The sequence below is a fragment of the Elgaria multicarinata genome, chromosome 8, assembly GCF_023053635.1.
Source record: "Elgaria multicarinata webbii isolate HBS135686 ecotype San Diego chromosome 8, rElgMul1.1.pri, whole genome shotgun sequence".
In the NCBI taxonomy this organism is placed as follows: Eukaryota; Metazoa; Chordata; class Lepidosauria; order Squamata; family Anguidae; genus Elgaria; species Elgaria multicarinata.
Genome location: NC_086178.1, coordinates 53,041,774 through 53,068,052, shown reverse-complemented (window position 1 = coordinate 53,068,052; position 26,279 = coordinate 53,041,774). Strand labels below are relative to the sequence as shown.

Below are 26,279 nucleotides of genomic sequence, written 5' to 3'. Positions count from 1 at the left end.
CATTGGAAAAGGCCAGGGGACCTTCTATTTTTTTTAAAAAAAACAAACATAAATATTGAGAACATTAATATCGTATATTCTCACTTTAACTATTTGACATAATCATACTTAACCTAAAAATGCACCCCCCACCTCGGGATCTTACTCCTGTTTCCAAAATCTCATAGTTTCTTCTGCTGGTGGTTTCCCACTTCCCTTAGAAAACACAAATATTAGAAACTGTTTCCAGATTCCTTCAAAATCATTCGTTTTTGCTATACTTCTTCTCACATTAATATTACATGTCAATTTATCATTAATAGCTATATCCCATACTTCTTTATACCATTCTTCAATACAATAATCACCTTGAATCTTCCAGTTTCTAGCTACAATCAACCTTGCTGCAGTCAGCAAATTCGTTATCAGTTCCTTAATTTCTTTTTTACATTTTAAATCTTCAAATAGTGACAGTAATGCAACTCTTGGTGTTTGTTCTATCCTCATTCCCACAATTTCTTCAATCTCCAAAAACACCATCTTCCACAATTTTTGTACATATTTGCATTCCCACCACATATGTAAATACGTTCCTTTCCCCCCACATCCTCTCCAGCAATTTGCTGAGTGCTCGTTATTTATCTTATTTAATCTAACCGGGGTTAGGTACCACCTCCATATAATTTTGTAATAATTCTCTTTTATTCTCACTGACATATTTTCAACGCTCTTTGTCTCCATATTCCATCCCAACTCTGTTGTCCTATTTGTACATTCAAATCTGTCTCCCAAACCATTTTTCCTGAGCTATCTACCGTCCCTTTCTCCAACAATATTTTATATATTTCATTCATTAACCCTTTTGTCGCTATTCTTTTTCCCTTATCATTTTCTTTTTTGACTATTAATTCCTCAAACTTCGACAGTTCTCTACAGTCTCCATTTTCTCTTACCCAATTTTTAGTCCACTGTTCTAATTGTCAATAATTAACTGTGGTTTCTCTTCAGATCGTATAAATCTTTCGCCTTTTACCAGGGGACCTTCTAAGCCGGTGACCAACAAGGCAGTAACATTATGGGTGTCTGTAGCAGCAACGCCTCCCGCCCCCATTCCTAATCCTAGTGCTCCTGCCTATTAGGATTTACATTCTCCATCCGTAACGCTTACCAAATGAATCAAAAGGAAGTGTTTCAAAGAAGTGTGTGCGCGTGTTGGGTTGTGGGGAAATGTCAATTTCAGCAATCCTGAACATTCTGTTGCTAGTATGTTTAAACTGTTACATCTCCTAAGTACAGAGATAATGAAAGGAGTAGGATAAGCCAAGGTGGAATAAGTGTTAGAATATTCTAAGCTGCCCTGAGTTTACAGGAGAGAGGAAGGAAAAGTGTATAATGTGCTCAGAATATAAAAAAATAAGCCCAGTCTCCATAAACTGTGACCTGCATTGCCCCTTCTCGGTATTTGAAGAACTCATTTAATGTCCCAACCTTTTTCACAAGCAGAGTCTTTACTACAATGCTGAGCCAGGCTGTTATATTCAGGGGAAAAGAAGTAAGAGCTGTCACCACCTTGTGGCTCACAAAAGAAAGAGATGGTAGTAGCTAGCAGAGCTCACATATGCCTCCTATTTGCTTCTCTGACCCGCCAGTGTCCCATCACAACATTTGGATGCCATGATATGCTGCTTTAGAGAGCTTTCAGTTCTCTTTTCAAACTTTCTCCACTCTACCTGCTCTGAGAGCCTTTTTTGGCTGAGGAGCGGGGTATAAGTATGATAAATAAATAAATAAATAAATAAAAGAAGAAAGCAGTATGGATTTAGAAGCAGGACACAGGTTTATTTATAATCAGTCAAGTACTAGTGGGCGGATTAATACAATAAATAAGATTTGTCCTGTGTACTTCTCATTTTCCTCTATAGAAGTTGTCAAAATAAAGAGATCCCTTACTGAGAACCCCGGACATAACAAATTCCTTATCACCTCTGCCCTTCAATACAAACACTTCCCTACAAAATAAGCTTAGGAAGGAAGCAAAATTAAAGTGCAAATTAAAAGGCAATTAAATGCTGGTGGCTTGTCTCACAGCCCACTGGATGTAGAAGTGTTTGGCTGGATGGATGTTCAAATGCCACAAGTTAGTCCTACCAAAACCATGTGGTGCATTTAAATGCCAAGGGACACAGGCCAACTAGCTTGCTCTGTGGCAGAGGGGGAGGCTCCAACACAGGAATAATATTGCACATTTAGTCAGAGGCAAGTGATCTGGATTCGCCAGCACCAAAACATTTACATTCAGGTATCTATTTTCCCTCAACTCCTCTGTGCTTGAGAAGCTCCAGTACAGAAGGACGGCTGGGAAGCAGAAGTAACCATGTATTTGGCTTTGGTGCTGAAGTCATGCTAGTCATACATTCATCACAGCAGCAGTACTTCTCACTCCATCCCACCACTAAAACCCAAGACAAACTGGGTCAAATTAAAATGCTTCCGTACCACTGCTGCCTGGAAAGCCTTTGGAGAATGCAACGTGCCTGGAAAAATTGACAATTCCCTCTACTACAAGTCAAGCGGATACAGGGAGCTGTGACTGAGTAAGTTCCAGAAGCTCCATCAACACGAAATGTGTGGGCTTGTTCAAATAAGGTTACAACTGAGACCTCACTCGTACTTCGTTTTAGGATCTTTCACTTCCCATCTTAGCTAGCCCACAGAAGAGAACACAGGTGACATCCATAAACTCAGGATATACAGAAACTTTGCTAGAGCATGTGGAAGCTTGAGGTGCTGAAGAAAATTGTTTAAAGAACTGTTTGGCACTGCTGTGTGGTGCAGGTATTCTTGCAAGGACACAGAAAGTACATCTTTAAAAAGATTGGTTCTCCACCCAATGCACCCAATCCTTTTCGAATGTTGAAGGCCAGCAACATACGGTAGATGGGAAGGGCTTTTCTTCCTTGGTTGATGCATCAGGAGTTCTTTCCTAGAGTCACGCTTATGCACTGAGCAAAAAATGGTTGCCTGGAGCCAGACGTGGGACTTCTGTCCTGTCCAGACAGACACAGACCACTGCCGTCCCATGCAGGTTTTTGGCATGCTTTTTTTTTGCGCCTTCAAGTCAAAATTCAGACCACAGAACAGCCTTGTTTCCTTTGTCCACACTGACTACATGGGCTCCAGATGGTGACCATGCCACAGCATTGATTGAGTTGCTGAAAAAAAGCAGAAAATAAGTTATTAGACTTCAGAGACACACTGGGTTGAAAGGAGGAAACCCAATTCAAAGGGTGGATAAAACAAGATATTTAAACACAAAATTAAAAAATTAAAATTTGATTTTTTAAAAAATGAAAGTGAAATACTAGATTTTTCTCATTTTAAAAAACAACACAGTTACAATTGTAAACGTGCTAAAGCTACAATTCTAGTCTCCCAGCTCACTGTGGGTTAAATAACCCACAGTGAGCCCAGTGTGATGTGCGAACTGGGTCAATGAAATTAATTAATTAATTAATTACATTTTTATACCGCCCAATAGCTGAAGCTCTCTGGGCGGTTCACAAAAATTAAAACCATAATAAAACAACCGACATGTTAAAAGCACAAATACAAAATACAGTATAAAAAGCATAACCAGGATAAAACCATGCAGCAAAATTTATATAAGATTAAAATACAGAGTTAGAACAGTAAAATTTAAATTTAAGTTAAAATTAAGTGTTAAAATACTGAGAGAATAAAAAGGTCTTCAGCTGGCGACGAAAGGAGTACAGTGTGGGCGCCAGGCGGACCTCTCTGGGGAGCTCATTCCACAACCGTGGTGCCACAGCGGAGAAAGCCCTCCTCCTGGTAGCCACCTGCCTCACTTCCTTTGACAGGGGCTCACAGAGAAGGGCCCCTGTAGATGATCTTAAGGTCCAGGCAGGTACATATGGGAGGAGGCGTTCCTTCAAATAACCTCTCTTCTGAGTAGACGTGTATAGGATTGTACTGTTAACCTCAAAATGTCTGGCCATAAGTATTTTAAAGACATTGCTTCTATAGATAAAAAAGGAAATCATGCAAAATACATACAATGAGACAAAGAGATACAAAGCCTGCTTGTAAGAATGAAACTATGTAAACAATAATCTATTTAATACTCCATAATGTAATATGGTTTAGCAGTCAGATTTGCACCATTATCCAAGAAAAAAATGAAAATGCTTCAATGGGAAAGTTGATTTAAAATTGATCTTATTTCCTGCTAATTTAAATCATTTTAAATCACCATGATTTAAATAAACCCATGCTGGCTATTCAGTCTCAATTGAGCTAGTTTTTAACACTGTGTAGTTATTTACTTGAGTCACACAAGGTTACTCAAGGAGTACATATTTCACGAACTTCTCAGTGTACAGTCAATTTAGCCAGTTTCTGGGGGTGCCTGAAACTTCACCCCAGATGATACCTTCCCCCACACCACACGAGATCTCCAGCATTTTTATGGCCTCATCTTGCCTCACCTGTGATGCTTGGAGAGTACTCTTTCCACTTTTCCTGTGAGCACATTCCAAATATAGAGTGACCCATCGGCTGAGCCAGCCACCACATAATTTCCATCAGGGCTGAAAAATCACAGATTTGATGTAGGGAAAGAGCAGACAAAATTCATTTTACTTTGAGGTTTATTACCTTGATCAACATGCCAAATTCCACTACTCATTTATACTGCTGTTCATAAAGTAAAACCGCTAAATAAGCCCACCCAAAGCCTCTCAGAAAGTACAGACAGATACAGGGTTTAGAGCTGGTTTTCTTCAGCTTTAAGTCAAGAGCTTTAGCTCACTGAACTAAACTCCCTTTTCAGGCAGACTCTGGAGAGAATCCGATCCAAATACAGAAAAGCACAACAGTTCAAACAAAAGCTATAGGAAAAAAAGCTGGCAGGAGGGCAAGCCACTGAACCAGAAGACAACTATGTTACGAATGTGTCTGACATCAAAATGTGTGCTCTTTCCAAAATTCCATTCCGCAACATGAGAATGGCAGAAGAGCTACATGCCTGACTGGGGCTCAGTCTCATAAGAAGATGGAGATTTCCCTGGAATGTTGAGGGCTGACCAACAGGGAAGAGCATATTCAGCTACCATGCAGAGCAGAGCCGGCATCACATTACGTCTCTTATCTAGAGCACGACAAAAAGTGTGCTCCAGTTAAAGTAAACACCCACCAGCGCTGCAAATTAGCTAGGGGCTCCCTGGATCACATTTTTTCCATGAAAATGTAAAGGAACCCCTAATGAAAAGGGCTGCTCCACCTAAAGTCACTTTATGGTGATCAGAATAGAATCTTGTTGTATCCGGAGCTTCATACAAGCACAAAACCACTTTTATCTACCTGAACAGGAGGGGACAAAGCCAACCTCTCCACTTTCGTTAACAAGTACTGAATGATCAGGTCTTTCACTGAATGGACCTTGCTGCCCAGAACAATCTAGATCTCCAGTGTAAAAAGGAAAAAAAAGGAAAAAGAAAAAAGGAAAAGAAAAAAAGAAAAGAGTTTCACAGCATGAAGAGTTCACACAACGCATTAACCCAAACTCAGTGTTTGAGTGCGGGTTGTTTTGAACTGAGAGTTGTTTGTTGAAACATAGGTTAGTGTGTTGTCTGAATGCAGCATGTTTTCTGTAGGGTGGGTTATCATGTTGTGTGAACAAAGCCATCACCCTGAACAACCTAACAACAAACCACGGGTTCTTAAGATGGCTTGTTCAAAAAATAAGCTACACTGTATGATTAACAAGCCACCCTGGTTACCTTCAGACACCATGACAACCCACACTTCAACAAACAAACAATGGTTCAAAGCAACCTACAGTCAACCACTGAGTGTGGGTTAGTGTGTGGGGTGTGAACAGCCTCAAAGATTTATCAAATGATCCTTGCCTTTGCTGAGCGTTAGGGAAACTTAATCCATTGCTGGATACCTCCTCACACCAAACTGGGAATATGACACTACTTTTAATGAAGATCATTCGTGGCCTGGCAAGTGCATAAACATGGAAAGTACAGCATCTCCTCTCAAGTTTCCTGTAGCGCAATGTGCTGGGCTTCTTACCTGAATACAACTCTGGTCCAATCAGACCCACACTTAAACCCTTGGGCACTGGAGGGGGAAACACACAAAAACAAAATAGGTATAATAAAAATATATATCTTACAAACATTAATTCTAGGACAACTACAAAACAGTGGACATTTCCAAAGACCAGAAGCCCCCTCACAGCACCTCTTTTCATCTTAGGTACAGGAACCTGGCCCTTGATTAAGATCAAGCATCTCTATTAGGAGATGAACAGCCTGAGGTTCACCAGAACCAGACTAGCCTACTATCTTTGCCAGATGCCAAAAGGGCAAATACTGAAAACCCTGTATTTGAGACACAGGGAATTCGCAAACACAGTAAACATTACCCTGCAATTTACTTGTAGAACCATACTCACCTGAAAGTCTGCTTGATAGCATTGACTCTGAGATCAATAATCTTCAACAGATCATCTCGAGAACAGGTGAGAAGCTCTGTTCTCTCTGGGTTGAGATCTAGAGCTGTAATCCTACCAAGCAATTCCATTTCCCGTACTACACACTCAGTTCTAAAAACAGAAGATGACACGAGTTAGCATTTACCTAAAAGTACCTAGTTTAGTGTTCTCTGGCATATGAGAATGCTACTATGGTGAAGTCTTATGAACATGAATAAGGGGTGGAATGAGCATAGAACCATAGAATAGTAGAGTTGGAAGGGGCCTATAAGGCCATCTAGTCCAACCCCCTGCTCAATGCAGGAATCCACCTTAAAGCATACCTGATAGATGGTTGTCCAGCTGCCTCTTGAAGGCCTCTAGTGTGGGAGAGTCCATGACCTCCCTAGGTAACTGGTTCCATTGTCGTACTGCTCTAACAGTCAGGAAGTTTTTCCTGATGTCCAGCCGGAATCTGGCTTCCTGTAACTTGAGCCCATTATTCTGTGTCCTGCACTCTGAGAGGATCAAGAAGAGATCCTGGCCCTCCTCTGTATATTATATGAGCATCACGGTTCATATAATATACTCAGGACTGGTTGGATTCTCTGCTGTTATCACTTACAGTCTGGAACACAATTTGTTTTTCTGAACAATGCCACTAGCATTTTAAAACATGCTTCTAATATTAACATTTGTAGAGATTTTTTTAAAATACTGAGGGGTAGCCACTTCAGCTTGATTTGCAATCAGCTCAGTACTTATGAACTTTCTTGGAGAATTATAAGAAAAAGCTCATCTGTTTTCAGGGTATAGTATCCTATTGTTCTTGTGGGACTCACCGCTCACTCAACAAGGCTTTTGTGCTTCTAAAAATAAACCCAAATGAATGAAACGCTGGTTTCCAGAACAGGGCAAGTCAGTGAGTTCACGGAATGAAGCTCTGCTGACCTGTGATGATTCGGAAACTAGCATTTCTGCTCATTTCCAGTTATTTTTAGAAGCCCCAAAGCCCTGTTGCACAAGCGGTGGGTCCCACAAGCGCAACAGGACCAGTGCAGGCAGAGCATCCCCACTGGAGATCTCTCCCTTTTCATGAGGTTTCACAACTGACCCTTAAAAATCATTCATTTTCTGTCCAAGGCCTGAACCCTAATTACGGCTCAGAAACAACCATACAAAAGCCCCCCAAAGGACAGGTTTTAAAGAATTGTGCAATCCCAGAGGTATTTGCATAGATAGGGCACAGCTCAGGGAATCCCCCAAACCTTGGAAACGAGAGAGCTTGCCTGACCATATTTCCTAACGCAAATAAGCCAAAGCTCAGGCAGCATGCCCTTACATGTACACCCTCATCCTAGCCCCACCGCCAGTAACCTGGAGGTTTCAGTAACCCGAAGCCTTAAAAAGAGCTTTGGGACATCTCTGTCTGAACTCAGATTAGTGTCCAGGACTTGATAAATGAAACGGGCTGGTGTTTGGTTGGGTGATCTCATCATATCGTTCACAGCAATCAATGTGAGTTCATTGAGAGTAACATATTAACATTAAAGAATCTGGCGCCATTGCACTCCTGGCCTACTTGGTTGACCTCTGTGTGAACAGAATACTAGACTAGATGGACCCTTGGTCTGATTCAGCAGGGCTCTTAAGATGTTCTTAACATCAGTGCATCTCTACCTATAAAACAGCCTTGTCAACCTGAATGCTGATTGTGGGTGTGCAGAATCTCATTTTCCATTTTGAGCCAGAGAAGTACTTCCGGAAGGAAATGCTACTCAACACAGAATACATCCAAATATTATGAGCTGGGTGAGTTTGTGTTCTGAACCAGGTAGTTCTCAATATTGGCACCATCACTAGTTTTAAAATGTACATATGCTATCTACCAACGGGCAGCTTTCTAGCCATCTGAGAAGGGTACGTCACGCTTCACCTTTCCTTTTAGTAATTGCTTCTATTCTTCTCTCCCTACTGCCACATTTAGTTTTTTTTTCTATTTTTCTTGCCTTTTAGCACCCCATCTTTGGCAAAGTATTCCAAATTTCATAAAAACAATTACTACAATCTGAATAACCAATGAACAAAATAATTATTATGCCTGGTTTGGAGCAGGAAAGAGTTGGTTCAGTGTAGATTCTCCTTAAAATGTGAGGATTACTCACGTCTGCTTCTTTTCCCACACCACTTAGGCCTAGTTCTCCCTTCTAAATTGGTAGAAAGAATGATACTGAATGCAGTATTTTTTAAACCCATATTTAGACATCCATTTCTACAAAACTCAACCTCCCAACAGGTAAAATACTTAACACAGTGCCTGAGGGAGGGGTCTATATATTCCTAATACAATGCATAAGTAAGGCATTAATTCCTTCTGGTGCTTTTCACAAATCTCCAGAACACAGCTTTTGTTAAAAACAGCTTACCTAATATCCCAAAAGCGAATTTTCTTGTCAAAGTGTCCACTCATTACACATTGTTCTGTACAGACTAGATCATTGCAGCTAGAGCCTGCAAACACTGTCTTTATACCTTTAACAAAATGAAATTACCAATAAACTCATTGGATCTAGATTCTTCTCTCAGATAAAATCACAGTTACACGTCATCACTCATGCACCAAACGCCATCACTGGAACCCTGTAGCTTTATATCAAATTTATTTCATTACAATAATTGTTTACTAGTAAGAACACCAGCTCACATACGCGATGCATTCAATGCCCATGCAAATTAATTCCACAGAAGTGATGTCCTGGCACAAGAATTTCAAGCAGATTGGATTGCCTTGTGCTGTGCATTAAAAAGACACTGAACAACAGAAATGCTGTGGAAAATACAATTTTGCAAGGTTTGTAAAACACAAATTCACACAGCCTATGAAAGCAGCTGGTGAGCCCTCTTGTTCAACAGCTTCATGACTCAATAGCTGCTATATAAGACCCTTGCAATGTGATACAGAAACTAAGCCCCTTCTGTGCTGCTGGAATCTTTCAAAGCTACTGGATAAGCAGTAGTCCTTTATCTAGATCTTTGCAGAGAGCAACAGGAGGATTAGGTGGGCTACTTCAGAAGGCAGAAGCCAATCCCCATTCAGTATCAGACTTCTGCATCTTTCCCAAGCTAGCATGATGCTGAAGTTGCTAAAACCATAGCCAATTAAAGCTGTCTGCAAACATGTCAATCTGTGGGTCAAGTGAGCACTGGCTGTAGTGTAATACGTATCACATTTCATTACATTAGCTATACAAGTACATTAGCTATACACTGATGTTTCCAGGGTAGCTGGAAGCTTCTGCTTCTACATAGTAACAGGAGATATAGCTAATGGCTGAGTGAGATGCCTGCAACGGCCAAATCATTGGCAGAAGGCACTGGCCTAGATATACATTGGCAGTAGGGCACAACGGCAAAATAAGAATAAATCAACTTAGAAGCCAAGCATGATTGAAGAGGAAACTTTGGGCAGCAGCAAAATTTCCTGATCTACTAACCAGTGAAGTACTGTCAAGGAACAAAACAGCTTTGATTCTATGCAGACCGGCCTTCCCTAACCTGGTGCCCTCCAGTTGTGCCATCTGAAGGACACGAGGTTGTGAAAGCCTGATGTAGATCATCGGAACCTTAATAGAAGGGCGATGAATAGCAATTCCAAATGCACTGAGATGTATTCAGTCAAAGTAGTTCTGCTGTTGTCCCATCAATACGCTCAGAAGACACAAAGAAAGGGAACGGTGATTGTGCATGGAACAGCTTCCTTACAGACTTTGCTGCGCAGGTCCCACAGCTTGAGGGTTCTGTCGTGACTCCCAGACACAATGCGTGCATTGTCCAATAGGAATTTGGCTGACAAGACTTTCCCACTATGCCCCGTCAGCGTGTGCTAGAAAGAGATGGACACCGTGTCAGTGAACAGGCTTTGCAATCGCTGCTCTCTCTAGCCACGCCATTCGACAATTTAGCAGGAACAGGACTCAGAAAGTGATACCCAGCTTTCAGTCCCAACGGACTAGTTGGGTACAAAAAGCCAGTTTGAGCACTAGCTTTAGTAACCCTTGAAAGAGAGAGCAAAAAATGTGCCTCTGTGAAAGGCCACCTTTGCATCTCGTAATCAGTGTGTACATATTCATGGAAGACAGGTCTATCAGCCATCACAGCCAGATGGAATCTCAGTATCCAGTGGCAGTATACCTCTGATTACCTGATTCTGGGGGTATTCAAAAGGGGATGGCTCTCACCACTATGATCTGCTTGTGAGCTTCTGACTATCTTTGGAGACTGCCTACATGGATCTTAGTCCAATCCAGTAAGAGCCTTAATAATCTTTTCTAAGTTCAGCCGGCTTAGCAATTATATGAAGTTCCTTATACCAAGCCAGACCACTCGTACATCTAGCCCAGGGGTCCCCAACCTTTTTGGACCTGTAGGCACATCTGGGAATTTAACAAACTGCTGTGGGCGCCACCACAAAATGGCTTCCATGGAGGATGTGGCTAGTCACATAATGGTTGCTATGGGGCCTATCTAGTCTAAAGTGAGCAAAAGAGGTGGTGGGGAGGGGAGACAAATAGTGAGGCTGGTGCCTGGGATGGAGGAGGAAACAGCAAGACAAAGGGGTAGAGAAAGAGTAAGGCTAAAGGCGAGGAGTGGGAGAAACAGTGAGCCAACGAGGTGTTTAGGAGAGAAATAGCAAGGCTAGAGGCTGAGTTGGAACAGGGAACAGCAAGGCAAAAGGGTGGAAGGGAGAGAAAGAGCAAAGCTAGAGGACAGAAATGCGGAGAAAGACGACCGCCCTAACATTTTCCAAGTTTTTTATTTTGAAAGATTTTTTAAGGGGGGCAGGGAGTGGAGAGCTTCGTGGGCACCATTGGAGGTCCCCGTGTGCGCCACATTATGGAATCCTGATCTTGCCTATTGTCAACTCCATCTAGCAGCAATTATCCGTGGTCTCAGGCAGAGCAGCCCTCCTATTCTAGAGGCTTTTAAACTTGATCGGCTAGGGACTGGCATGTAAGGACAGAAAACTACTGATGAAGGACAGAAAGGGAGCTGATTAAAGAATAAAAGAGATGAATATGAAATATGTCTTCATGCTTACCAGGACCAGCTTCAAAACAAAAACAAGTAATGAGCCTGTTTCCTCCAGAATCAGTATCCTCTTTCAAAAGTGTTTTAATATTGAAAGATATTTAAACAAAGTTTCCCGAGCATATAATTTTTCAGGAAGACCCTCCAAAATCTATTCCAATTAGAAAGTTTTAACAAACATCTCAGTTTCCAAAAAGTACATCCAATCAGTCTACATCAGATGTGTCAAACAAGCTTTGTCTGTCAAGGTTATTTTAAGATCTCTTTGAAAATAAAGCAAGGGAGAAAGACTAATGAAAAACTCAATTTTACAAGATTTTACACGTTGTGCTTAAAATCCTGTTCACATACCCTTGCAGGTTTCTAACATCTATCGCTATTTCTAAAACTAGTGAGAAATAGGCACATATGCCATGCCTCTGAGAAAAAGATACTCACCCGTAACCGATGATCATCCACAGTCCAGATCCTACTGGCAAAGTCATTGGAAGCTGCTAACAAATAAGAACCCTGTAGAAACAAAATTTTAAACTCCCTTGAAAAGGAATTTCCCTCTTCTGCAAATCCGATTTCTAGAACTGACATCATCTGCACGGTCTACTACACCTATGAAATATTGCTTTCCATTATTTCAGCCCCGTTACCATTCCACTTCAGGCCACTGCCAGATCTTACCACTTCTTGGTCACGCTTCAGTATCTAATTCTAAGACTTTGCCTTCGTCTGGATCTTCTTTCTTGATGCCAAGAGAGTGAGTACCCTTATCACAGAGTCTCTGTACTGGTTCCATGTTGCTTTCTGCATGAGATTTGAAGCTTCTGCTCCCCACATTTAAGTCTGTCCACCCCAGTTCTGCCTTTTCTGATCTCTCCTGTTTTCCTCTGTTGCTCCTCCATTCTTATTACACATACTCCTTTTCCAGCTCTGTCTTTACACTTTCTTCCTGACACTACCAATAATCTCGCAGGGCTCATGGGCACACGGGCACACACAGAGAGATGCTTTGCTCTAAAAGAGGTCTCAGCTAAACATTTGAGATCATATACCCAGAGACATGGCTCCAACACCTCAAACTCCTTTATCTGGTTATGTTGGATAGCAATTTCAGCTGAGTCTACCCAGCACTCTAGAGTAACACAAGCTGGATACATCACTACTTATCAGCAAACAGTCTCCCAATCATAGCATTTCTAGAGTATGATGGAAGAGAAACTGCTGGGAGCTGCAAAGGTGAAGGAGGCAAAACTACTGGGCAAATCAGACCTTTTACTATTCATCACTGACCTCAGCAAAACATTGTTAGCCCTAGATTGCAAAAGCAGCAGAGACCTATACAATGTGCCTCAGAGTAAATAGTGACATTTCATGTCCTTGCTAAAACTTAGTGTGCATCACTATGATACAGACACAAGGTCTAACCAGATCTGAGAGCTTCTGAAAAAATGTAGGTATAAAACAATGCTTTACCACAATGCCTGTTTCTGGACAATTACTTCATTTCCCCAGAACTATTTTGTGCTTCTTTCAGTGATGCAGCTTGGGAAGTGGGGTGGAAAATAGTTGCAAAAACTACACATACTCACAGCACTATCGAACTCTATGCTCGTTATGCCCGCATTACTGCCAGATAAGGAGGCTTTAAGTTCACACTTGTCTGCAGTGCAAAAAAGAAACAAGAGTTGGGAGGCAGGAAAAAGCTAAGTCCATTTCATTCAGCCAAGACTAACATTGCAACAATATAAAACACAGACGTGATCTCCCATGTGTTAAGTCATTATCATCTTCTTGACTATATGAAGCTGACTTATAACCAAGACAGACCATTGGTTCATCGGGCCCAGCCCTGTCCCCTCTGATCGGCAATGGTGCGCTCCAGAGTCTTGGGCAGACCGAGGCCATTCCCAGGCCTCTTACCCAAGATCTTTTTAACTAGAAGTGCTGGGAATTGATCCGCACAAAGTACGTGCTTCACCCATGGAGCAGCAAGTTCTCCCTTCTTGTACAGTGAACAATTCTAGAACTGACATTTTATCTTCATAGCAGAGGGAGGTGTCGAACTTGGGTTTCTTACATCCAAACTCAGCACTCCAGCCACTGCGTAACATCAGCTCTCTCAAAACTTCTCAGTTTTGCACTGCAGCTGCAGAGCTATACAATCAGTCTGAAGATTTCTACTACAGAATCAACCTCAGCAGGAACTTCATTTTGTCTGCCAGGGATTAAAAACATGGCATGTCTTTGCTTCCTCTTTTTGTACTTCTTAAAGGGCCTTACCTCCCAAGACTTCCCAGAGTTTGACTCTCCGATCCATGCCTCCTGTTGCCAGTAACCGAGAGCCAGGGCTGAACTGCACCGCATTCACTTCCCCATCATGAGCATCCTGGGGAGATGGAAAAGGAACAAGACATGCGCAACAGTTATAGCAACACTATGTGGGTCGTTTCTCCACCTCAAGCTTTCAATTATTTTATTCTGGTTTGATACCAAGTATAAGAAACCAAACACATGTAACAACCAAACACAATGCTGATGATGACAACTACGACAATAATAATAATAATAATAATAATAATAATAATTTTTTTTAAAAAAACATAGCAACAGAATAATGGCTTTGCCAAAGAGTTCTCTTTAACTGAGCAGGAGGGACAAAACAATGATTCTGAAAACTGTCTGCAACTTAGAAATTAGAAATAATTGAAAGGATGTAGAAGGCAGAGAAGAGGAAATCAATGCATGTCATGGGGTTTCAAAATGCTTTAGCATAAGGTTACCAAAATAAAATGCTGGGATATGACACCCAAATCTACCATTCTCTGTTTAAACAGGTAAGTGAAGATGATATGCTAGATTTATTTAACGCTGCCTACGTATTCGCTGCAAAATACTGGAGGAATGATAGAGGTCTACATTTTGTGAAATGGTCAAGAAATATAAGGGGCAACTCTGAAATGAAGGCTGGGAGAAAATGAAGAGAGAGATCAGTTCAGGTACTGAAAAATTTCCTGGACTGAGCATATGCTCAGAGGTATCCTGTTCCTTAATTCTGTCTGGCCCCTAAGTCAGTATTTTTCACTTTGGTTTGGTTTTTAGATCTTGGGATTCTAGCAAAAAACAAATTAGATCCTGTAAGCCTGAACCCTGCCCACCATTGACATATACCAGAGTAAAAGCAAACAAACCTTTTAGCCCATAACAGTCTGTTTATCAACCAAAACAAGTCACACCAAACAGATTTAAATGCAGAGTCATTTATTTTTAAATCACTGAACTATATTCAATTAATATTATTCTATGGTAATTCTGTTTAGGATGAAGATATTCTACATTGTTAGGGTAAAACACCCAGGCTGCAGAATACTCTCTATAGGCTTTGTATTTTCTTTAACCTCATCATGAATGTAATTAGTTCCAGATGCTCAGTCAAATTCTTGTAGTGACTTCTGTTGCCCTGGAGAGCTGAAGAGCAGCCATCGGCCATGGGTCACAGGATCAAGGGCTGCTTCACCCTGTCCTCTCAGAAAGACTATGGTGGCAAGGGGGTGACCAACCTTGTCCCCCTATGTAGGTCATAGAAGTAGCAGTGGCAGGGACCTTGCTTTGCTCCCCGCTGCCAGAGAGAACACAAATTCGAACTGAGACTAATCTGGCCCCATCCACTGGCCAGAGAAGGAGTTGCTTCTTCAAGTGCTTGCTTTCCTCTTCCCTCCCCATTCCCTTTTCCTTTTGCATTGTGATTATTAGATTGGATGCCTGTGGGCAGGAACTAACTTATCTTTCAATATCTATCCAGTGCTTTAAAAAATCAGGTGCTTTTAAAGTGTATAAGTAATCGTAATCACCACCAAAAACCAAATGAACTCCCTCATCATTCACAGTAAATATTTTTTAAAGAGGTCTCAGCTTGAAAACTAAAGATCATGCACATTAAAACACATCCCAGAACTGACAGCTCCTTGACTGGCATTGTCGGATGACAGTCAGTGCCAAGCCTCTTACACTACAGGGAACCTGCACTGACTTTACCCACATGATGTCAGCAGCCTCATAACACCTCACAGCTTTACTAGGGCATAGATGGGAGGGAGAGAAGAAACTGCTGGGAGCTGTGAAAGTAATGAGTGTGCAATTCACTAGTGCAATCAGACTTTTCTCTTGTCATCACCGACCTCAGCAAAACATCTCTTAACTAGCAAGGAGTCCATAACGTTGGGCTGGCCTTGTTAGCGAAGCGAAAAATTGTGGCCAGCAGGAACCTGCCCCTCCCTTTGCCATGGAGCTCACACTGTGCAAGATTAGGGACAACCCCTGTCACGCACCCCGCTCCAGCTCCAAGGTTGGGAGGAAGGCTGGGGCTAGTCATGCTCACCAGGGGGTAGTGGCACATTCGCCACTGCGAGCAAACGTGTGGTGCCCGAGCGTGAAGGAAAACCAGCATGAACTCAAATGGTTACACAGTTCCATAAGTACCCATACAAACACTCAGTAAGCAGGAACAGATCTGCTTAAAATATTAGTATCCAGCTTTAGAACAATCAATTTTATTGTTAAAGATAACGTCTCCTAGATATACTTACAAAGACACACGCTGCAGTGGTAGGGACTCGCACCTCTTTGCTTGCACCTGGATGTACATCTGCGTTATTTTGAGGAGCAGGATATGAGGACAAAGAGCGCCTCCTGAGAAAGGGCACACCCGGCACATAGTCAAACACAAGTGGGAAGTGGGCCATGTCCCCAAATTATAGGCAGAGGAATGATCCCGACTACACAATAGGGTAAGAATGGGAGGAAAGGGGCAGAGAGACTGAGGCCCAATCCAAGTATTACAGCAACAGGGTGGCGACACCCAAAGAGATGGCTTTGCATGGCTGGGACTCTACTTGCTGCAATAATCTCTGCAATATCACATGGACCTGATGAATTGTATGGCAACTCCCTACGCCAGTGCTTGCATGGGTGCAGGGAGGTGGGGGGGGGGGGACTTACCAACATCATAGCAGTTGTGTGGAGTCCTGAATTAAAATTCAGTCTCTTAACCTCCCATATAAAGGAAATTCCAACGAGTGAGAATGGTATGTACCATGAGTAGTGCCTGGACAAAAGCTCACATGGCATTACTGCTACTAGACATGGATCTTCTGCTTAATGCAGGAAGAAACGACAAGGACTGGCCACAGCACAGTCATTGAGATGACGCTGGACTCAGCAATTCCGCTCCCTGAACTCTCATAACCTAGCCCTCTTCTAAGTGGTCAAGGGCCTCATTAACAGGGAAGTCTTTTCACTGCTACAGATACAACATCAAACAAGGCAGTTACTCCAACATCCCTCACTCACATGCTGGATTAAGTGTGAATAATTTCAAGCGCATTTTCACCTGGCAGTATCAGAAGAGTGATGTCCCAAAAGGGGAGACTCAGACAGACTGGAGGGAAAGATCAGAGGTCAGCACACAGCAGATGTAAGGAACAGGAAGTTGAAAACAAAAGAAAAGGAGAGGCAGAAGCTAGAAAAAAGGCTGACATAAGGACAACTGTTTGCATTCCTTGCATTACTGAAATGTTGGCGTATATTGAACCAATATGTAACAAAAGAGGCGAATGTCTTCTAACCTACCCAAAGATATTAGTGATAGAGTCCAGAAGGCCTCCAGCTGGCTGGGAATGTCGCTTACTAAAGAGGAGGGGAGGACAGATTTAAACCTTATTGTTCAAGCAGAGATCAAAAACACACATAGCCCAAAGCATGCAACAACAAGGAGAGGATTCCTCATCCTCAGGACCCACATTCACTAAGGAAAGTCAACCATAACAAGAGAGTCCAAAAAGCCACCATCTTGGAACTGAAGAAATAAAAGTGGTGACATATCCAATTATGAATTGAGCATAATTCATGTTGGCTGAAGAACAGGAAGAAACAGATTTAAATCACTTGAACCGTGAGAATAAAACAAAGGATAAGGCTGGGTTTTAAGTTTATCCAAAGTACTTAGATTATTATCCCACAAGAAGGCTAGGATACTGGTGCTTGTACTCAAATGTTCCCACGGCTCAATGTAAAAGTGAAAGAGAATGGCTTCATAAGAACCTTTATCAAGGAAAGGAAATCATTTTGCTTTGTAACCAATTTATAAGTGTGTATGTGGGGGAGGCATAACTCAGCGGTAGAGTTCAGGTTTTGCATGCAGAAGCTTTCCAGTTCAATCCCTGGCTTCTCCAGGTAGGACTGGGAAAGAGGTCTGTCTAAAACCCTGAAGAGCTGCTGCCAGTCAGAGCAGACAGTGCTGAGTCAGATGGGCCAATGGTCTGACTCAGTAGGAGGCACCTTCATATACCATTTTCATGGTTAATTGTGGTGGCATTTCCAAATTTTAATCTCTGCCAGTCTAGCCTAACAAGGTGAACCTGTTTCACTCTCCCATTACCCGTACAATTAAGGCCACCATCACAGAGCTCTGCGACATCCAGACCAAGAGTGATGGGATAATCCCAGTTCTCAGAAGCTGCAAGAGACAGTTGGGTCCTGTGCAGTGGTCCTTTCAGTCAAGAGAACAGTCTGCAACAGCACCACATCATGCGTTTTCGGAACTGGAAGAGCACCACAGATCTAGCAGTGATGAAGCTCTGGGCCTTGGCTGCCTTCGCCTTGCTGCACCCTTTCTGGTTCTAAAAAAAGCACTGTCTTGGCAGAAGGGGGGTTGCGGAACGAACAAGTGCAGCTCACTCTACACTTACTTGGGAGAACTACACAATGAGCGGCAATCATAGCTCTGAAATGTTTCTATTAAAGGATAATGGTACTGTAAAAGAGCTCTCTCTGGGGAAAAAAAGGTAGTGGGAATAGTGAGGTCTCCCCCATACTAAAAAGTCTGAACCGCACAGAAGGTTTGGTGACATCTTGACCACCTCAGTCAATATTTGCTATACCTTTTCCTGCTCAAATCCCACTGAAATGAATGGGGGCATGCAAAAGAGATGCAACTACCATCTAATTTCCACAGGCCGGAGATATAATTGGGAAGCTGTCTCCTCCATCAGCATTTGTTATCAATGAATTCACATGTTTTCTCAAGGTATTTCCCCCTTTAAGACACAACAGCGGGAACGCTCAGTTTTGTGCCATTAAGGACAACTACAAATCCTCCCTCCCACCTGCCTTTTCAGATCTTTCATGAGCTTTTATGGAAAAAAGTTTCCATTCATCTCTCCTGCTGGTTCTTACCTGCCTGTCCGGGTGACAGGACGCACTGGAGAGGTATCCTCAGCTGGATCAGAGGTTTCATCTGCCAGCACTTCAATATCATCATCCCTGGGGAAGGACAGATCATGCCTTCTTTTGAATCATTTGAGATGTGAAAGGAAGTTCAGGTATTTTTCTCTTATTTTTGTCCCTCCCACCTTAACAGAATTCATAAGCTTGCTTTCTTAAGCACCCAAAAGGGAAGAAATTCAGCGCTATTTCAACCGCAGAATTTCACAATCTTCCTTATGAGCACAGACATAAAAATGACGGGGATGTTAGCCAGATAGGAATGGTGTTTTATTTGCTTTTTAAATTCTAAGAACTTGTTTGGCTCGACCTGTCTAAATGCAAACTGCCATGAGCAACCAGGCACAGTGAGATCAATATTTTTAAGGGATTGTTTCCTATTGTTTTTTATCCATTTTCACCCTCGGAATTGTAGCTTAGCCAGCATACACTTTGTTGCACTTCACTACATGTGATTCCTGTGTACTCCAAGAAAAATGAAAGAAAGTGAACTTGGTTCCTGCAAGAAGATAACCTCAAGAACATCCACGCAGTAAGTCCAGAGAGTTACACACTCACAATAGTGATTAATCCATGTATACAAGTATTAGTAATTCCTATCCTTTAAAAAAAAAAGCTGCTTGGAGTACAGCTAACAGCATGTTAGTTCCAGAGAAAGCAGGAAGCTCAATTCCGGAAGGAAGTTTGAGAAAGCCAGAATGTTTGCCCTACCAAGCATGCACCACTTTCTATGTTAACTCCCCAAAATCAGCATGTGAGGATAGCCCAGATGGATTTTCTGGGAGTCAGAGGTATCTGTGGGAACTGCAGGTTACCAGGACAAAGGTCAAACCTGCCTACGTCTTTGGAGATGTACCAAGAAGCATCTGGCTAGTGGATAGGGAAGAAAATGCAACGGCTGTAGTGGAACCTTTCCCCTCTGTCTGCCAAAGGAGGAAACATGCCACAATGACAATTACATTGGGTTGGATCCAATTTTTGCGTTAATTGAAACAGAACTTCCCCGTCCTCTCCTCCGCAATGTAGCTCCCAACACATGCTCCAAATCTGCTCTGGAGGGTCCCCAACCCCACGGAGATTTATGTGGGAGCACAAGGGACTGCAGAGGGAAATCTGTTCTGCCAGCAGCTCCCTCTGCTTGTGGAACAGCCATTGGATACAACCCATTTGTTCTCCTTTGCCCAATCCCTACCTCATTGTCTAATGTCCCTTGCCACTAACTCTAATGTTTTGCCCACCCCTCAAAACCCTCCCCCGTCTCAAATCTACCTCATACCTCCATTTCCATGATGAAGTAATGCAACACTGGCATCCTAATGGGCAAAGAGGGGAATCCATGGCAGAGAGGGGAATCCATGCCACTTTGTATAGCCGGGGCAGAAGATGGGGGCTAGCTTGTTCTTCCCCCTGAGAACGTTTGTCCTCTTTCCCTCCCACTGACACCAAAAGGAGAAAAATTAACTATGCCATTTGACCCTTTTGTGTGTGTGTGTGGGGGGGGGCATGTCAGAAATACAAGGGGGCTTTGGATCAAGGCTCACCAACAGCTCCACCCCACTAACTGAACACCGCCAGCAGTCTATCTATGCAAGTGGAGCTTTTTGCAGGCATGCCAGGAGCTCCTCTGAGGGCGTAGGTGCCATCTGCTGGTGGAGCAAAATTTATGCGGATTTCAAAGGTCCTCCAGCTGACCTGTGGCTGGGTGTAGGATTGCAGCCTTAAGTTATGAACTTGAACGGTGTCCCTCTGTTTCATTGCTGGCAAAATTAAGAAACCTTTATCCATTTAACAGTGCATCATAAGCGCAGAATACTAGTCAAAATTTAGTGTAGAAATTCATCTTTGAAATAAGCAAGCACTGCCTATTGTGGGTTCACATTTTGTGCCTGGAACTGGAGCATGTAGCCATGAGGGAGGAATTACACAAGGGAATACGTACGGTTCTACTGGCAGTGGCTCCTTTGCTGCTTCTGCTAGCTCTTTCTGAAGCTTGGCTTGTCGTCTTCTACAAGAGAAACAAAAATCCTAGGAAATCCTGTGCCAATTCTGTCAGTATTTGCTGACTTATTTGAAGATTATAATCTGTTCCAAGAGTGTTAGAATCCAGTAATTAGAGACAACCCCCCAAACACTCACACAGAAGTGCCATTTAGCAGATTTGTTGCTTCAATAAATGTCTCTACATCTCTTGGCTACCCTGTATATTGTCTTTGGAATGCTATCCCAGAGCGCAGGACACGGAATAATGGACTCAAGTTACAGGAAGCCAGATTTCGGCTGGACATCAGGAAAAACTTCCTGACTGTTACAGCAGTATGACAATGGAACCAGTTACCTAGGGAGGTCTTGGGCTCTCCCAAGAGGCAGCTGGACAACCGTCAGGTATGCTTTAAGGTGTATTCCTGCATTGAGCAGGGGGTTGGAATCGATGGCCTTATAGGCCCCTTCCAACTCTACTATTCTATGATCCCAGGAAGGCTCACCTGGAGCTGGCTCCATGAGTTCTCAGGGCCAAGTGAGGAACTTTTTTATTTGTCCAGGCCTTTTCGTCTCTGTTGTGATGCTTCTTATAGAGTATTTTATACCATTTTCGATTTCTTGTAGATTGTTTTATTGTAAGCCACCACAGAACTCAGGGAACTAAATTTCTTAAATAAAATTAACTATTTGAGTTATTATTTGGGGGACGAGTTTAGAAGTCTTTTCAAAGCACAGTTTGCACAATAGCATTTTTTGTCCACCTGAATATTTATGAGGACTATTCATGTGGATAGAAACTGGTGGATTGCAAATGTACTCAGCACTTGCATCGCAGTTTACAGATTATGTTTACCCCACATTATGAACAAATATGTTGTCATGGAAAGTTGAGACCATTTCAATGGACAGAACCTGCATTGTATGATCTAGCCTTAAATTGCTCTGCTTTCAGATTAGCTGGAATCTCAAAAATGCCCTTTGCCAGTATTTATTAAGAAGTGGTCAGGATTACTTGAAAAACTGAAATCACCACATGGACATAAAGCTTCAAAATATTATTGAAATCTACATAATGATCCAGAGGAAGAACAAACCAAGTTGTGGGGCAGGAGAGAGAAACGAAGAATTAATCTGGGGAAGGAAGTTCTATCACACATCCATTCTCAAATGGTTTACTTGGAACATGCTGCCAATATCATACCTTGAATCTTTCTCATTTTCTGCATTGAGCCGATTGGCTTCTTGAGCCTTCTCTGCCATCCAACGCGTTACCAACTCTTGGTTATCTTCAGAAGTTTTCCTAAGTTTTTCTTCAAGAGCAGTAAAGGTGATCTGGAGAGCATCATACTCATCCTTAAGAGTCTGATTGGCTCGTTCAAGATCTTGTAGCTTGTTGCGCAGATCCTGGCACTCAGTCTCCAGTTCAGATATCTTTTGCAAATATTCTGCAATCCTTCAAGAGCAGCAACCAATATAATGAGAACCCAGCCAGAATCTGACAGCCTGACATTCAACAACAAGATCGAATTATGTCAGTAATAAATAGAGTCTACTCACTTTGCATTATTTATTTGCATCTCTTTGTCCTTCTGTTGTATTTGGTTGTTGAGGTCAATCACAGTTTGGGCCAACTATGAAAAGGAAAAATTTGTTAGTGCAGGAAAAAAGCTCTTATTACCATCTGTATTTTTCGCCTGCGATTTCCCTGTGATCTCACTGCTTATTTCCCCCAGCCCCCACCCTCTACACCCCTGTGGATATATACCTGCCAATTCAGCATAACATTTCATGAACCAAAGAAGTGGGCCACAAAGGCTTATGCTATAATACATTTGTCAATCTCTCACATACTTTTCCTTAAGTAGGTGCTTCATGGCTAGCAGCCACTGGCACAATATTAGCATACACTGGTTAACATATAGTAAAACACCTTATCTGAAATAATCAAGGAACACAAAGATCAATCATGATCAATCATGACAACACAATGTATCTGAAAGATATTTTGATAAGAAAAGCCTGCTTTAATTATATTTGGTAGTTAAATGCCTACACCATGTTAGTCAACTTCAACTTAATTTTAGTCTATGTTATGCTTCTATTGTTAACAGAGAAGAAGCTTGGGAAGGCAGAAATCACAACCTATCTCTCAGCTTTCTAACAGAAAATCATAGAATCATAGAATAGTAGAGTTGGAAGGCACCTACAGGGCCATTGAGTCCAACCCCCTGCTCAATGCAGGAATCCACCTTAAAGCATACCTGACAGATGACAAATGAAAGAACATAGGATGGAAGAACTACATCTGAAGGAAAACGTCACACATTCCTTTGTGGCTACAACAATGCAATTTGGACTATTTTGATAGGGATGAAAATATGAGCAAGGCTGAAAGAATAACTGCTCACTGTGTTAATTATACATGAAAATCTATTTTTGAGATCCGCTTTGAAGCTTCTGGATCTCATAGGAAACAGAAACATATATCAATAATTAGGAATTATACTGCTGCAAAAAAAACCACTGAAATGGTGCACATTGATAGAAATCATGTTCCGAACCTCGCCTCGTTTCTTGTGTAGCTCTGTCAGCTCTTCTTGATGTTTAATTCTTAGTTGGGCTATTTCTTGCAAGTGGGCATCATTCCTTGCACCATCATGTCCTGGACTAGAATTTTTCAGAGGATGAGAAGGGAAAATACTGAATTTCTGTCTTTTAAATTCATATAGCATTTCAAACCACTGCTCAAGGAATAATATAATCTCCATGCATCCATTTTCCACTAAAATTTCATTTAGATGGCATTAAGGAATTATCATCCCTATTTGTAATGGTTTTTTTTACTGATCTCTCTTTAAAATAATAAAGTTAACCTTTTCATGTGGTCTTCAGACCACACAAGCAAAGCACTGTATCCCAAATAAGAAAATATTTTCTATAGAAACGAACAGGCTCGGTACAACTGTGACTTTACACACTTTGGTGACTGTTTTAGCTGTGGGAGAATTGATCTTTAAGTCAATGCTTGAAGCAGCAGCTGCACCCATTGCCCTTTCACATACACAGACACCTTATCCTGCTCAAAGTTTTAAGGATTTAACTATTTTAAAGCATCAAATTTTAACTCTTTAAAAGGAGTACTTATATTTCATGAGATGCAATAATATGCACACTTACTTGGGAGTAAGCCCAATGGAAGCGAGGAGTTATTTCCAAGAAAACATGTGCAGGGTATCAGTTATTAGCAGAAGCTAAACAACTGTTACACAGGAGAGCCAAAATGTCCTCATACATTACAAGTAGGAAGGGAACAGCACCAAAGACACAGTAACCATCACCAGTGTTGGCTTAGCAAATACCTGATCTCATGCCGGCTTGGTAAGTCAAATTTTTCCACTTGCAGCTTGTCAGCCAGCACTGTATGGAAATCTGACTTCTCCAGGAGCTTGTTATCTGACAGAACAAGCCATTCAATTAAAAACAAAGGGAAAAAAGATTCATTGTTACAATCTAGAAATAAGATCACAATATTTCCATTATTATAGCTTTTGTAGTGTGAAATAACTGTATGACAGAAGAGTATACAGAGCAACGCAGTTCAGATATGATCCTGTATGAATGCCATTAAAAGTAACCTAGCTATTTCATGTCTGACTGAGAAAATATTAAAATATTCTTACTCAGTTGACAAGCTTTGTTGAAAAGAATTCCTGCCCAATTCATCTGGCTAAGACCTCACACAATAATTTGATTACAAGTTCAGCTTTTAATAGTAGTGTTCTGACAACATTTCGCTAACATAAATTTATTCAGATAAGATGTCCTTGTTCTAATGAGAGTTATCTTCCCTAGAAACTGTTCACAGATGCATCAATCTATCCATTCGGAGTACAGGCAAAGGCACAAAATCAGATCTGGGGAGTCATTAAATATCAAACTCAAGTACTAGAGATGCCAATTAAAGATATTATTGTATGGACCTTTAAAGCACAAAAATGAAAATGGGATCATATTCTCTTGATCATAAGACAAATGTTAACTCCTACTGTTGGCAAGAAGAAATCCATTGGATGGATACTTCAGTGAAGACAAAGGGCTCAACTACACCATGCAGTATATTGCACTATGAAAGTGGTATGAAAGTGGTATATGGCATATGTCAATGGGCCCCAATAGTTGTCAGTGCACTTTAATACCACTATGAAGCAGTAGTGTGGCTCCTGCCTTTTATATACTGCTTTCATATCACTTTCATAGTGGAATATCCTGCTTGGTGTAGATGAGCCCAAAGTCAGAACCCCTCAGAACCTACAGCTAAACAAAAGCCAATCCAAAGCTAATAGGAGTAAAACATTGTCAAGAGCAGGGGTAAACTCACCCTTGGGCCAGATCTACACCAAGCAGGATATAGTACTATGAAAGTGGTATGAAAGCAGTATATAAGAGGCAGGAGCCACACTACTGCTTTATAGCGGGATTAAAGTGCACTGACAGCTGTTGGGGCCCATTGACCATATACCGCTTTCATACTGCTATATCTTGCTTGTTGTGGCTCCTGCCTCTTATATACTACTTTCATAGTGCTATATCCTGCTTGGTGTAGATCTGGCCCTGGTCTAGGGCATCATACTTATGCCTAACTTCAACTACTATAGCATAATTGACACAGTGTCACTAGTAAAACTCAAGACTTTCAGAGAGAGGCCAGAGGTCAGTGGCGGATCACATGCTTTACATGCAGAGAGCGAAACCGAAACCCAGGTGAGTGGTAGCCAGTCAGTGTTAACAATCCTGGGCTAGATGGACCAGTGATCTAACTCAGTATAAGGCAGCTTCCTATGTTATCTTCAAGCTACCCCCCCCCCAAAGTATTACTCACACTGCAAGATGATCTCTTCAAAGGCTTGTCTCTGCAATCGGTCCCGTCGCCTCAGTTCGTTCAGGATATGCCGCTTCCAGGCAGGGAAGCTTGATGTCCTCAGCCCAGAAGTCATCTTGCCAATGCCGCCTTATCAGCCTGCCCAAGAGCTAAGCCGGCCTGATACGCCTTTCCCCTGCGAAAAGGGTCTACGCGAGGGGGACACTGAGCCCTAAGAAAGAAGGGGAAGAAGCAGCAAAAGAGGGAGAAAATAGTCAAACGGGCCTGGCAGACTGTTGGGGGGAGGGAGGGATGCGAACGGAAAGCACCGAGAAGTCGCAGGTTAGAAAGAGCATGGAGAGGAGGGAAGACGCCCAGCCATCGTAATCCGACTGGGCCCACACGTGGGGAGAGGAAAGAGAGACGGGCAAAGAAGCTCACCGCTGGCTACCGAGGAGGAAAGCGGCTGGGGGCTTCCCACATCTGCAGGGTCCCCTCAGCACACCTCAGCCGGGCCGCAGCCCCCATCCAGTCCCGCGGCAACTTCCCGCAGGCACTGTGTCGGTCCGAGTCGTTGAGCGTCGCTAAGGGGCCTTCCAT

At 42.2% G+C, this 26,279-nt stretch overlaps 1 protein-coding gene and 1 non-coding gene across 5 annotated transcripts; both read right to left on the bottom strand.

Annotated features, from left to right (window-relative positions):
- Window positions 1-1,797: 1,797 nt before the first annotated feature.
- Window positions 1,798-26,279, bottom strand: ATG16L1 (autophagy related 16 like 1). 4 transcript variants are annotated; one of them, XM_063132401.1, is made up of 20 exons: window positions 26,121-26,279; window positions 25,701-25,911; window positions 24,181-24,274; window positions 23,383-23,488; window positions 22,379-22,452; window positions 22,023-22,274; window positions 20,781-20,846; window positions 18,794-18,880; window positions 17,189-17,245; window positions 16,950-16,997; window positions 16,147-16,249; window positions 13,844-13,949; window positions 13,153-13,223; window positions 12,008-12,079; window positions 10,244-10,364; window positions 8,908-9,013; window positions 6,464-6,613; window positions 6,079-6,126; window positions 4,485-4,586; window positions 1,798-3,191 (listed from the first exon to the last, which is right to left on the bottom strand). In XM_063132401.1, exons 2-20 carry the CDS (start codon window positions 25,813-25,815, stop codon window positions 3,098-3,100), a joined length of 1,872 nt encoding a protein of 623 aa, XP_062988471.1. In that variant the 5' UTR covers window positions 25,816-25,911; window positions 26,121-26,279; the 3' UTR covers window positions 1,798-3,097. The 4 variants fall into 4 exon arrangements, with proteins under 4 accessions (XP_062988471.1, XP_062988472.1, XP_062988473.1 ...); XM_063132402.1 differs by lacking the exon at window positions 16,950-16,997; XM_063132403.1 differs by lacking the exons at window positions 16,950-16,997; window positions 17,189-17,245.
- Window positions 12,586-12,854, bottom strand: LOC134403218 (small Cajal body-specific RNA 6). The gene has a single exon (XR_010025757.1). It is a non-coding gene; the product is annotated as a small Cajal body-specific RNA 6 (non-coding RNA).

Excerpts from the sequence above, each read along its gene's own strand:
- ATG16L1 (XM_063132401.1), bottom strand. The coding sequence starts at position 25,815 with ATGACTTCTGGGCTGAGGACATCAAGCTTCCCTGCCTGGAAGCGGCAT. Across the intron at positions 16,250-16,949 it reads CACTCTTCTGATACTGCCAG|GAGGCGCTCTTTGTCCTCAT; the intron begins GTGAAAATGCGC and ends GCCCTTTCTCAG. Across the intron at positions 3,192-4,484 it reads GTACTCTCCAAGCATCACAG|CAACTCAATCAATGCTGTGG; the intron begins GTGAGGCAAGAT and ends GCTTTTTTTCAG.